Source organism: Semicossyphus pulcher, unplaced genomic scaffold, assembly GCF_022749685.1.
Source record: "Semicossyphus pulcher isolate SPU_LCO1_2020_fin unplaced genomic scaffold, fSemPul1.0.p SCAF_8, whole genome shotgun sequence".
In the NCBI taxonomy this organism is placed as follows: domain Eukaryota; kingdom Metazoa; phylum Chordata; class Actinopteri; order Labriformes; family Labridae; genus Semicossyphus; species Semicossyphus pulcher.
Window position 1 is genome coordinate 5,688,709 of NW_027211759.1, and position 14,057 is coordinate 5,702,765.

At 40.5% G+C, this 14,057-nt stretch overlaps 1 protein-coding gene across 1 annotated transcript in view; it reads right to left on the bottom strand.

The window, feature by feature from the left end:
* Window positions 1–1,811: 1,811 nt before the first annotated feature.
* The window catches only part of LOC138613225 (alpha-1,3-mannosyl-glycoprotein 4-beta-N-acetylglucosaminyltransferase C-like), a 55,091-nt gene continuing 42,845 nt past the window's right edge, over window positions 1,812–14,057 (bottom strand). Inside the window, exons 2-4 of the mRNA XM_069686846.1 lie at window positions 4,428–4,579; window positions 3,679–3,826; window positions 1,812–3,238 (exon numbers count right to left, since the gene is read on the bottom strand). Coding sequence (XP_069542947.1) covers window positions 2,082–3,238; window positions 3,679–3,826; window positions 4,428–4,556 — 1,434 coding nt within the window. The 5' untranslated portion in view covers window positions 4,557–4,579 and the 3' untranslated portion in view covers window positions 1,812–2,081. The remainder of the gene's footprint in view (window positions 3,239–3,678; window positions 3,827–4,427; window positions 4,580–14,057) is intronic.

Below are 14,057 nucleotides of genomic sequence, written 5' to 3' on the forward strand. Positions count from 1 at the left end.
TTTGTTTGATAACCTATTCGCTACTTTACCTTTATGCTAAATTTAGCATTTATTTGATAACCTATTAGCTACTTTACCCTTCAGCTAACTTTAGTATTTATTTGATAACCTATTAGCTACTTTACCCTTCAGCTAACTTTAGTATTTATTTGATAATCTATTAGCTACTTTACCCTTCAGCTAACTTTAGCATTTATTTTATAACCTATTAGCTACTTTACCCTTCAGCTAACTTTAGTATTTATTTGATAACCTATTCGCTACTTTACCCTTCAGCTAACTGTAGTATTTGTTTGATAACCTATTCGCTACTTTACCCTTCAGCTAACTGTAGTATTTGTTTGATAACCTATTCGCTACTTTACCCTTCAGCTAACTTTAGTATTTATTTGATAACCTATTCGCTACTTTACCCTTCAGCTAACTGTAGTATTTGTTTGATAACCTATTCGCTACTTTACGTTTATGCTAAATTTAGCATTTATTTGATAACCTATTAGCTACTTTACCCTTCAGCTAACTTTAGTATTTATTTGATAACCTATTCGCTACTTTACCCTTCAGCTAACTGTAGTATTTGTTTGATAACCTATTCGCTACTTTACGTTTATGCTAAATTTAGCATTTATTTGATAACCTATTAGCTACTTTACCCTTCAGCTAACTTTAGCATTTATTTGATAACCTATTAGCTACTTTACCCTTCAGCTAACTTTAGCATTTATTTAATAACCTATTAGCTACTTTACCCTTCAGCTAGCTTTAGCATTTATTTGATAATCTATTAGCTACTTTACCCTTCAGCTAACTTTAGCATTTATTTTATAACCTATTAGCTACTTTACCCTTCAGCTAACTTTAGCATTTATTTGATAACCTATTAGCTACTTTACCCTTCAGCTAACTTTAGCATTTATTTTATAACCTATTAGCTACTTTACCCTTCAGCTAACTTTAGCATTTATTTGATAACCTATTAGCTACTTTACCCTTCAGCTAGCTTTAGCATTTATTTGATAATCTATTAGCTACTTTACCCTTCAGCTAACTTTAGCATTTATTTGATAATCTATTAGCTACTTTACCCTTCAGCTAACTTTAGCATTTATTTGATAATATATTAGCTACTTTACCCTTCAGTTAATTCCTAGCTTACATTACTGTTTGATAATCTTACACAACACGATAGGAAAAGCTGTCAAATCTTATTAACCGTACTGTTAGCCAGGAAAGTTAACATCATGAGCTGTCTGACATTGGCTGGGTTATCATGCTGTTTTAGCTTTGAAAATATCATTGTCTTTTCAGTCCGATTCACTCTAGAAGTGGTGAAATGTCACAATATTACAGCATTTGAGCTTCCTGAGCTTGAGGTTAGAGTCAAATGGCCGAAATATGGTGAAATGTGTAGTTTTCTACAGCTGTTGCTTTACACAACTGTAACTCAAATATTGCACTTGGGACTATTTTCAGCTGAGGCTTAACAAACATTGGGTGTCCTGGTGTATATTTACAGCTGCAGGAAGTAATGAGATGAACGTGTAACCCAATGAAACGGTGTGCCTCAATAACTTTAAGGACAATATGGCCGTCTATGGCAAAGAAGATATGTCAGACTTTGGTTACATGGAAACACTTATTTTTTGTGGTCTTTTCATTGGATGTGTTGACATTAAGAAAAAGACAAAATATTTTAGCCTTATCCTGGATAGAATCTTGTAAATGATACCATAAAATGATTCAAATAAATATCCGTTTGTCAAACTGATACTGACTCATCGCCCAGCCCCATGTTAAGGATAGCTATCAGAAGCCTGAATAAATGAAGGCTCATGGAACACTAAATGAAACATACGTTCATGAATACTCTGAGGTCAGTTAAACAGTCTTTAAGAATGACTGGGAAGATGCTCCACTAAGGTTACAACTTGCAGGTATAAAAACTATAGATTGATTTAGCAATCAAAATGAGTATCAATAAATACATACAAAATGAATAAATAAACTTGGAAATACATACATTAGTAAATAATAAAAACATTTTGCCTCTACGACATACTAAGAGTCTTTATGTATCGGCCTCATTGGCTGGGGGGTTGTGTAGTCCATAAACTTATGCTTCTTATAATGAGCCATTCTTTCTGACTGGCTGTCACCACAATGCGCACACACTCAATGTCAAAGGCAATTTTGTGGTCTACATCTTGAACCTCAATGTTGCCGTTTTTAAACTCCCCCAGTGTGATATAAGAGGAACACTGTTTCCCTTTTTTAGTCCCAACTAGTTTCTCTCCTACTTCCAGAGCTCCGTGGTGAAGAATGTCGTTCTGGCGGTCGTCAGAACCAGTAGCAATCTTGATTTTATTAATTTTGGTCGATTTATTAAAGACTATGACAAAGAAGTCTCCTGTGGAAGGAGGCTTCCCCCAAAAGTACTCGTCCACAGTGCTGTAAGCCTTCGTGGCGTCATAGTTTTCAAAGACGTTGATGTTCGTGTAAAGGCTGGCAGGAGGGTTGTCAGGAATGTCTATGGAGTCTTCCTCGAAGTCGTCGTCCTTCAGCTTGTTCTCGGCTCCTTTGTAAGAGGAGTAGTAGCCCATGTGCTGAAACAGCGAGGGCTTGAAGCGGATCACGTCCTTCTGGGCGAGCAGACCCCTGAAGTGGATGAGGAGCCAGTCGCAGGGCATTTCCTGGTAGAACATGAGGAGGAAGTGAGCCAGACGAGGCAGGTCTCTGGAGTGGTACAGCTTCCCGATGTAGCCCAGCTTGGAGAACTCCAGCATCACCCAGTAGGAACCGTCTCTGGAGGTGATCACCTTCTTCAGCGCCGTCAGGAAGTTCCTGGAGCAGCGCACGTCGTCCTCCAACATCATGTAGAAGTGAGAGAGGTTTGTGCAGAAGTTCAGGAGGAAAGCGTAGTCCACGTTCTGCTTGGAGCGGAAACGGACCCGGTCCTCCGGGTCGTTGTAGTTCCTTTTCAAACCATCTAGCGAAGGGTAGTACTCCTCTGGCGCCTGGATCACCAGGAGGCGTCCGGCAATGATGTGATGAGCAAACTTCCTGGTGATTTCCTGCACCAGGTTTTCACACCAGACCAGGTCAAAGTCTGCCAGGTGGACCACAACCACAATCTCTTTGAGTTCCTCGTAGCTGGACTGATCAAAGATGGATTTGATCGTCTCCAGAAGGTAGTTTCCTCTTTTTCTTTTGACTGATGACAGTCCAATGGTCAGATACTCTGTGGACAGAAGGGAGCCTTTTATATTATCATTTCATAAATGGATATGCTCGAAAAATACTATTTTCAAGTATATTGTATTGCCATGCGAGAAAGAGTTCGGGAAGATTATTAATTTCAACTCATGGCAGTTTCCCAGACAATGAACTTTACTTTGTGTTTAAGCAAGAATTTTCATTAAACTCCTGGTAAACACTCGAACTCAAAAGACGAGCTTTGTAATCACTGAAGTTAGAAAAGTCAAACATATTTGGTGACTAAACTGTGTACTTAAGAAGTAAAACAAATCATTGTGGAGCAGTAGCCTTTAATTGCTGCGCTTTAAATACTCAAGTCCCTGTCTTTTATCCTTAGTCTCAGTTCATGTTAACAGATACCACTTACTGTAACTCCCACAAGCTCATGAAAATCAATATCCTTCAAACAAACACTAAACTTACTCTTGCGATTCAGCGGCGTCCCAGCGAGATAACGATACGTTACATTAATGGTTCCAGAGAAATTGCTGAGGTCTCTGAAGGTGTGCACGTATCGTTCTGAGCTCGGAGGGTGAACTGATGTTTCCCTAAGCTGCCTTTTATCCCCCTCCTGAAACATAACATGAAAGAAACACAATATTATGAGCAACAGAGAAAGAAACAAGCTGGCATAACTGCTGCAAAATATCTTAAATTTCTGCTGTGAATAATTCAAATGAGTGGAGACTTCTGGTTTCGTGCAAACATTAGACAGTATGTATTTTGATGCGGTTAAGCTAACCCTCAACGCTTGGAGACAAAAGGAATATTAAAACCTCTACAAGCAGTTTGCATGGCTGAGGAAATGGACGTGAGAAGAGCACCAGAGAGCTGAAAACACAGAGTACAGTACCTCTTAATAATTTAAATCACAAACATGGATAATGTACTGTGATCACCAAGTTTGATGGCATCATGAATAAGACATAAATCATCTGGATGATTTCAACTTGGGTCCATGTTATGAAATTTTAAACATGTTTCCTTTAAAAACAAGTAATTATGAAAGGGGCAACATGGGTGGAACAAATACAAGAGCACATTTGGTTTCAATGGCGTATTTGTTCAAGTAAGGGCATTAAGAAGGAACACAAAGACTAACTGAGTACTTTATCTAACTTCTACCTTGGGAAATGCCTAAACAAACGCAACAATTTTTACTATTTACTCACCAGCACGTAGCCATCTTCAATGTAGAGGTTCAGGAAGAGCAGGAAGGTGATGAGGAAGCCCAGGAAGGGGATGGTGGACCGTTTCCTCAGGCACCTCATCTTGTCCAGGGATTTCCACACCAGCCTCATGCTGTACGCGCTCTCACTGGGATCTGCATGAGAACATGAGAATCGACACATCAGCCCGGCTTGCTCTGAATGTCGTCAGCCCTTGTCGCTGCATGTGAATAATTTCTTTTATCAAGCATCAACAGATTGTGGGGGAATTAATCTTAGGACCATACAGCCATGTATGACATGATTATCTTCTGCTGGCATCGTAATTATTCTCCTGCAGACTCTTAATGATGTGTGATGAAGTGTTTTTTTTCCTTTTCAGGGGAAGAGCTGGACCAAATCCACATGAAACGCACTGCAGGACATAAAGGATATTGACAAGCTCGGTGATGGGAATCACACGTTTCTTCACTAATAATAACATTCAACAGTTGATGGCTGAATTTGTTCAATGCTCCACATCCCCCACTCTACTGGGATTTTTAGCTGTTCAGTGCTGCTATGGTCGATGCCCTGATCTTCAACAGGCCAACTGCTCCACAACGGCAAAACACAGTAACAACACATTTCTTCAAAAACATGTTAAGACCTGCTTTGACTCCATACAGAGCTGCCAAGCGTCGCGCTTTGAGTGTGACAGTCACGCAATTTGACCCATTCTCACACCACACGCCACAGTTGACATTTCTCACGCTTATATTTCCCCATTCAATACTCTATATTTATTTTTTTCATGATAATAAACTTTGGTCCTCGCGGCATGCCGTAGTTCGAGTAACTCTGATTGACTGACCGAGATAACCAATCCCAGACCAATCCACCAGTCCTTTGTGCCTAAATCTAACCAACCACAGAAGGCACCACGCAATATAAACCAATCAGAAGCAACGTAAGGCGGGTCTTGGCGTCTCTAACGATCTTTCACACACAACAGCGCCGACATTTAAAACCCACTTCTCCTGCTTGCTAGAAGACGGACGGTAGGTAACTACCCAATTTTGATCACACAAAATTATTGAAAATGGGTTCACTTTTTAAATATTTTTACTAGTTTGATGTCGACGTAGGACAAATGTTGCTCTTAGTTTTTATCTGTTTTATTATTAGACCCCCCTAAAGGAACCCACAGAGTCCCTGGAATCCACTTTGGCTGTGTCCGAAATCACCCATGTTCACTCATGTTCTCTGTGGTTGGACTGAACAAAACCAAAACCCGAAACAGTTTGGCTCTTGAGGGAACTCTATCGTCCATCATGACTGTGAAGATGGCGAGCCTTGAGCCACAGTGTTTCAAGTGGGAGCCCCCTGCCTCTGTCATCAAGGCATCAAAATCTGCCACAAACGCCTACAACATGAGACATGTCCCCAGCTAAATGATGGACAGTTGTTTGAAATGAAATATTGACAAATAAATGTGTTTTGTCAAAATTCTTGTTACAATTTTCATTTCTAATTTCTGGTTAATTAAGACTAGCATTAGGAGGCCACAGTGCAGGGAGAGCAGCTGGCATGGAGGTGAGGACATCAGTCTTAAGGTATAAATCGACGTTAAAACAGGCCAATTTTTTCGCTGCCGACCTATGATCGGCGGCCAAACACATCATGACACTAAAGTCTCACTCTTGTCATTTTCTGAAACTTGGCAGCCCTGCTCCATATCTTAACATATCTTAACATATAAACAACTATCACACCATAGAAATGCATAAAGCTTCTGTAAATGTTCTGTGAAATATTAATAAAAAGTGGAGCTGAAAAACTAAACCATACTGCTTCTTTGAAAGCTAGCTAGAGAGATAACGTTGGCCTTCGCTAAAGCTAAACGTTTAATTCTTTTTGACGTTTTTATGACCTGATAATATTAATTTAAATTTTTATGAACTGAGATGGTTTCGTTATCCAACATAAGTAAATAAGGCAGCAAGTAAAATCCAATTATGATGGGAAAAAAGTTAGAGTCCTGAGAGTTAAAGTCCTGCTAAAGCTAACTAGCTTAATAGTTGCTTAGCTTTAGCACTATCTCAGCTTTTGACACGGGGGGAATTCATACAACTTTTTAGGAATATATTTTAAAGTAAATGAGTAGTAAACTGTAAACTGGTTAATTCATTTGAGTAGGAAAATTAGGACTAGGAAGGACACCAAGAAAAAGTAGGCTAAAAATGGAAATAAAACACTCTAAAGCTAAAACTGAGAATAAAGTTGACAGCAAATGTTTTATTTTAAAAACTGAGACCTGATAATAATAAATATCCATTTTCCTGAACTCAGTTGGTTATTCAGTTAGTTAGCCAACATAAATAAACGAGGCAGCAAGTAAAGAAGTTCAATTTTAATGGAGGAATAAACACAGGCAAAGTCCTGCTAAAGCTAACTAGCTTAATAGTTGTGTAGCGTTAGCACTGTCACTAGCTCTGTTTTTGACCCGAGGGTAATTCTCAAATCTTGGCATGATAAAGTGTAAGAACTAATTTAAAAGTAAATGAGTAGTAAACTGTAAACTGATACAAAACAATCTTAAAACTAACAAGAAAGTTGACAGCAAATGTTTTATTTTTAAAAACTGAGACACATTTTCTGGGTCGTGAAAAGACGTAAATTAAGTTATTATGACCTCTGTCTGTCTGTTTGACTACAAAGCCTGCCCTCCATTCTGAAAAGCTTTTTTTCTCCACAACACTGCTTCCAGTTACATCTCTCCGTCTTTGAATGGCAGAAGACTTTATTATGCTAGGATGGTCAAAAGCAGCCACTTCTGTCTGCTCTGATAAACTAACGTGCTCCTCTTTGTTGTGAAAATGTGATTTCTGCTATTTGTAGATTATGGGCCACCGTCACTAAAGGGAAAAGTCAATTCAATTTTCAATTCAGTTAAACTTTATTTCCCATTTGTGGTCCAAAGACGAAAGAAATAAAAGATATAAAAAGGAAAGTGGAAAAGGGGAAAGACTCAAAAGAGCATAAAAAAGATGATTGTTTTTATTCATCTCTTCATCTACGTTTCTAATCTAATCTATTTTCTGATTTCTCAATCTTATATTTTTACATATTTAAAAAACAGTCATCATATAGTCCCAGATATTAGCCAATAAAACAACAAACAAACGCAATGAACAAACTCCCACTATGGTGATATGTTGGGTTATTATATGTTGGGCCTTCTTATTGGCTGTCACAAGCTAAGCACAGAAGCTCAACGGCATACTCTAACTTCACATAGAGAACAAAGAAATCACAACGTCTATCCGATGTTGACAGCTTAACTTACACATATCAGAGGCTTATCTGCAACAATGACAGCTATACCATACACAGCTTACAGCTATAGAATTATGCACCGGGCTCAGCCACAACAGGATTGGCAACTCCTCATAGCGAGTTTGCAACCGAGATTGACTGGGGAGAAAAAAAAGCCCATAAACAGCAGCAGCAGAAGTAACAGCCTGCAGATGGAACAATGGCGTTGGTCTTTTCTTTGCCAGCAATTAGGCATCAGCGTGCACTTTTGTTCCACTGCTGCAAAGCCCCAGAGATGCCTAATAGAATACAAACTACCTCTAAGCTCAGTTCAATGACCATACACACATCGATCACTCGCACCAGGAGTCAGCATCACCTGGGAATCTGCAAGTCAATAGCAGTTTGTGCACGCTTGAAAACTGAATTTAACATATCCATCGTCTGCAGCATGCTCTGTGCTATTTTCAACCTATATGTGGTAGGAAAATATCAGTATGTACAATAGTTACAACTGCTCAACCAGTGTAAAAAAACAACAAATAATAATGTATATTCACTCATCTGCTTAAAGGAGCAGTTTGCCACTATTAGTCAAAGCTCTGTAATCGATAGAAGCAATAATATTTTAAATTGTCGCCATAGCTGCGGAGAAAGTTTTACAATCAGCTCGTGGTTTTGCCCATTCTACATTCCTACAATACCCAGCATGCATTGTGCCTCTCCCTGCAAAAGGAACGGCCCAGCGAGAGATGCTGGAGTGAAATACTACCGTTTGCTGCAGGCAATGGTTCAGAGCGGTACAGAATCCAAAATACAACAAGAATATACTGGTTGATCATTTAAAAAAATCTTCAGGTCTGCAGTCTACATTTCAAACCTGATGAATTTGAGCGAGACATGACATCGGAGGCGGGCGTCCTAGATAGAGGAAGTGTAGTTCAGCAAGCTCCCTGGCCTCCACCAGATGTTTTTATGTTTTCACGGGCCCATTGGAGAAGCGGATAGCGTCCTCCAAAGGCACAGAGGATATTGCATTTTTTTCTACCATAATGGCATCAGCTCCCCTTAATAGCGTGATAGGACTGAGGTTAAAAATCGGCGAACTGGCCCTTGAAGTTGTGATCTGGTAAATGGCTGCAATTTTATATACACTACAAATCCGAACACATAGCATTTAAGGCGTGTGCTGCACGTCTGTCGGTGATTGTGAATAAAGATGCAAATAAATGCATTTTTTAAACAACACGTCGAAACTTAAGGTGCAGCTGTTTCCTGTATTCTGAATGTTGGCTGCACAGAATTCAAAGGTGTAATTGAACCAAGAAAGAAGTCAGTGGTTAGATTGGACTTTTTATACAGATTCTCTGTTGTATCTATTTCAATTCTGGCAGTTAATGTTGAACCAAAAAATCTTATTTTCAGGCTACTTTAAGTTATCCTCTGTAATAATCCACTCCAGTTGGACTATATGTCTTTCTCCTATGTCACCTGCCTTCTCACATGCCGGACGCAGTTACGCAGTGTCTTAAATTGCCACGCATAGGTCTAAAGTGGCTCACAATAACATGGGTTGTATAAGAAATATAGTGCATTTCTATTCTTAGGTATAAGAAAGAACAGTGAATGAGAAAGCCTGCTCTATTATATCTGTGGAGTGTTTCCTGTAAATTGTAGAGTTCTGCTGAAGAAAGCCGACCGCAGCATGATGATAATCATAAGGGAGGGATCTCAGTTGATGGCTAGCGGTTAAAAAAAGGCCTGCTAGGGCCCAGAATAAGGTTCTCAGCGTCTTCTCAGTACTTTCTTACGAGAGAACTCAGCATGCAGCTCTTTCTTTAAGCACAAACACGAGCTACGTCGACACGCCTGACCTACAGTTCAACTAAATGGTGTGAGTGAGTGCTGGAATTACAATTTTTGGCTTCCTGTTGAAGGGAGTTGACTGTTTTCTATGTCCAACCTGACGATACAAGACAAAGCGGGAAGCCTCTCTTTATGTAAATAATTCAGCATGTGCTCAGAGCAGGAAGAGGATGAGATGCTCATCCTGCAAAAGGCACAGCTGCTAAACATGCTCGCTTCACCTGCTGCAGATTTAACCGTGACTGAGATGCTCGGCAAGACACCTGAAACCATCATCCCTATTTCCGGCCTGCTGTATGCCCTCAGCTCTTACATGGTACAGGTATAAATGGACATATGGATCGTATGAATCCCATATGAACATCCATTAACAACAGTGGGACATGTGTGTTGTTGTGTTCATTCTTGTGGCATGACTCCAGAGTGGAACCGCAGCAGTGAAATGGACGAAGTGTGTTTTAATGGGTGTGTCATCCTGGCAGTCACACACTCCCTCAGATGTCGCCGGCACCATTTCAGGGCACAGCACACTTCCAGCAGGCTGGGGCTGTTAAATATCCATTATACACTGTGTGTGTGTGTGTGTGTGTGTGAACTGGACCAAATAAACCACAACACTGCCCATCCCCTCGCATACACACAGCAGCACGCCGAGCACTTAACTCGTATCTACTGTCTCTCCTGTAGTCGTTTGGAAAACCTTGCACTCAGGAGGAGGTTAAATCCTGTTAGACTGACATAAAGGGAGCGTGATGGTAAGAAAACTGTGACAAAAGCCAAGAGCACAATCTGCAAAAATTCAATTAGATCATCCTTCTTGGGGCTAAATGTTCAATTTGATGAAGATTTTTCAAGCCCTGCACATTTATAATTCACTATCCTGTTGTTTGTATTAATTCCATCCACCTGTCTGTAACAAACAGAGAAAAAAATTCCCTCTTATTGTTGCAGGAAATAATCTAAAAAAGAAAATCCTCCAAGGAACAACCTGGTCGCATCGCACCGCGACTGTCGAGCCTCGGGGTTTGAAAATGGCTCTCAGCTGGAAATGCTCTGCCCATCAATCGTTGACGTCACAGCGAGCCAAGGGTTATTATTTTGTTGCCGTGCAGAAAGATGAAGACACAAAGGAATGGAAAGGGAATACAAAGGGATGGGTGCAGGGCTCTTTGTAAACGAGATAAACAATGTATGTTCCCATTGTTTGCATTAAGCGCCTTTCATGATGCAGAGAATTCAGGGACTCCTTTTCTCTTATAGCCAATCATCCAGACGTATCTGCTGTAAGTGATGATATTGAGATAGATTTCAAACATTTGCATTTTACTTAAAATTTAGCCTTAACAGAGTCAGTTATTGAAGGAAAATTCAAGAGCTCCTGGATTTCTACAAACTGCTGATGTTTCCTGAGAGTCAAAAACCTAAAGACGCTGAACCTGCTGTTTTAAAGGGGACGTATTTTAGCTCTGCAATCAATCTTCTATTATTACTAATGTGTTTCTGAGTCACGTTAAGTTTGTTTCGTTCAAATTTAATTATTTTTCGGAGGTCAGACCTTAGCCACGATTGGCTGACAGTATTTGGAGTGACCACGTAGCCCCTCCCCGACGTGTGCGAGCGGCTGCACTGCACTGTCACTCCAAAGTCATAGAAAACATGGCTGCTCTCGGGAAGGCAGCCTAAGGTGAACGACGGTGAATGACGATTGGTCAGCGAAAGCGAGGTTCTACGTAGAAACCTGCAGCTGTTCTAAACGGCCTCTTTCAGAGGCGACCTTTTTAAACATGTCAGCCTGGAAAAACACGGAATTATGCAGTTTTCACTTTTTCACTGTGAACAATAAACACCCAAAAATGTGAAACCCAAACACAACATGAGAGTATGCATTTAACAGATATGGCCCTTTAAAAAAGCACAGAAAATCAGCAGAATCCCACATTTAACGTTAAAATAATAAACTAAATGTCTCATTGTTTCAACACTAGATACAGTTTAGTATTTGTAGAAAGTAGGACCTGGTTTGTAGACATTTCTCGCCTCCAATATTACATGTTTTTTGCTCCAGGCAAACCTTTGGCAAGCTATCTCTGGCTTCATCATCGATGTCCTCCGTGCTCCTCTGGCAGCTCATACGAGATGACTGATCCAGGTATTGTCTTCCTCTCCCCTGCCTCGCCCCCTCCCTCTAATGGTGAAATCTGACAGAGGCAGACTTCAAATGGAAAACAAGGAGCTCCCCAGTGAGGAGAAGGCAATTATGGTCTGGCCTGATGTGCAACCTAATGCCAAGAATTCTATATCACACGCACACACACACACAACAACAACAAAACAAAACAAAGGGCCTTCCACTGCCTCTCCATCCATAATGGCTTGATTGCTGCCGAGCAGAAGCAGTCCTCCTGCATGCCAACCACACCACTTTTTGTTCTCAAGTGCTGTGAAAGGGGAGCAAAGAGCAGAGTAAATGGAAAAAAAAAAAGGGACGGGATTGAGCCGAGCAGCGGTGACATGCCACGAACATGAGTCGAGCTCCGCAGTAATTTCACATCCCATCTTCCCAAGGTTGTTCCTCTAAAGCCATTTCCACAAAAGTGAGAGCACAATGTCAGGACTGCTCTGCGAACACGCGGCTCGCCTGCGGAGTAACACCTGCAAGCCTGAGTCTGACAAAATCTGAATGGATGACTTCTTTTTTTCCAGAAAATGTTTGCGTACAGTATCAGCATAATGAATTCAGTCCTTTTGAATGCCGGCAGGGAAGAGAGGAAAGCAGAATAATGAAGGTGAGATATGAAATAAAATGTTTTCCTCCGGGAGTCTCAGGTACACACAACACTGGGCCCTTCCACGTGTTATTCAGAAATCAAAATAACCTCTTAACAAACACTTTTCTTGCCGGCTTGAATCAACTCTCAACTTTTCCATTTAGGCCACTCCGTTTTTTAAAATGTGAAGCTGCGTTCCTGTAATGGGAAAACCTGGATGGGAACTCATTGTGAATAAGAAAAGAGGAAAAGATTAATAAAACGGGTAGCAGAAAGCAATTCTCCCACATTTCATCTTGTTATCTGTTTTACATTATTTCCCCTGGGTATCCTGCACCTTGCAGATATACAGCTCTGCACAAATAATCAATTAAGCCGGCAGATTTGCAGGGATTCAGCAGTTGCTTTGTGTCAGGCCTTCAGCCACTTTCAATGGATTTTCCTTCCCGATAAAGAGCCGAGAGTAACAAAGGCTTCTGTTGATAACAAAATTGTGGCGCAGGGTGGAAGAATAAATCCCTTTATTATGAAATGGATGTTTTGTTAATAATTCAAATTGGTCAAACAGTTTACCAATTACTACATTCTTTCAGCCTGCCGCACAAAGGAATCTGTCATCTGCAAAGCCTCAACAGCCCTTGTCTGACGTCCACGCCCCTCGTGGAGACACGGAAATGATCTTAATTATCTGGATGCAACGGGGAATAGTCAGTGAGCGTGTGATCGACGTGAGTTAATGTGGGAGTGGGAGATTCAACAAGGTAATTCCTGTAAACCAAGTGTTGAAACAGCCAATCATGTTTGAGGCTCGGGCTGGATGACATGGTTCAATTGTTAAATTGTGGAATATAGTTTGTGTCATGAGTCATTCTAGTTTAGGTATGTTTTTGACTTGTATTTCGGGGTTCAGATATTATTTCTTGTTTTACCATGTCTCTTTGTCTCCCTGTCATGAGTTCTCATTGTTTAGTTTTTATGTTTAGTGTATTCCATGTTCTGGTCACAATTTAGTCTTGTTAAGTATTTCACTTGTGTCTTTTTGATTAGATCATTTCCTGTTTTACTTTGTCACCTTGTCTCTCTTGTTGGTCCACTTCCTGCCTTTGTGTTTCCCGCTTGTTTGATTGTGTGCCCTGCCCTGATTGTTTTCACCTGCCCCTTGATTGTCTCACCTGTGGCTGATTAGCCTCACCTCCTAAGTTTATTTAGTCTTTGTGCTCCCCTGTCTCGTGGCCAGTTCGTTGTCGTCCATCGTGTGTGAGTCTATGTCCCTGACCTTACTCTGGATTATCTTCGTGCTTCCCCTGATCCCTCCTCATGTTCCCTTGGATTACCTTTTTCCCGGTTTTGTTTGTAAGTTTTTTGCTCTGTTTTGTTTGTGCATTTTTGCCTTTTATTTAATTAAATCCGTATAAGTCTGCTTCTGGGTCCTCACCTTTTTGTTTAACTGGAAACTGTGACAGTTTATTAGCAAACCTGCCAATCACACAAAAACGTAAAAGTAAAGATATTTAAAACACCGAATAAAGCAGCTTCATATACATTAGCAGTGTTTATATGATGCCCTGCTGAGGACAGTGGGGGAACTGTGGGTGCTGGCGCTAACATGAGCTCACTTGTTCCTTAGTTCAGCTTCATTACGTTATGATTCATTCTGTTTAAATCATTCAAGAGATACTTAAAGCAGAGGACTCCTCCTTTC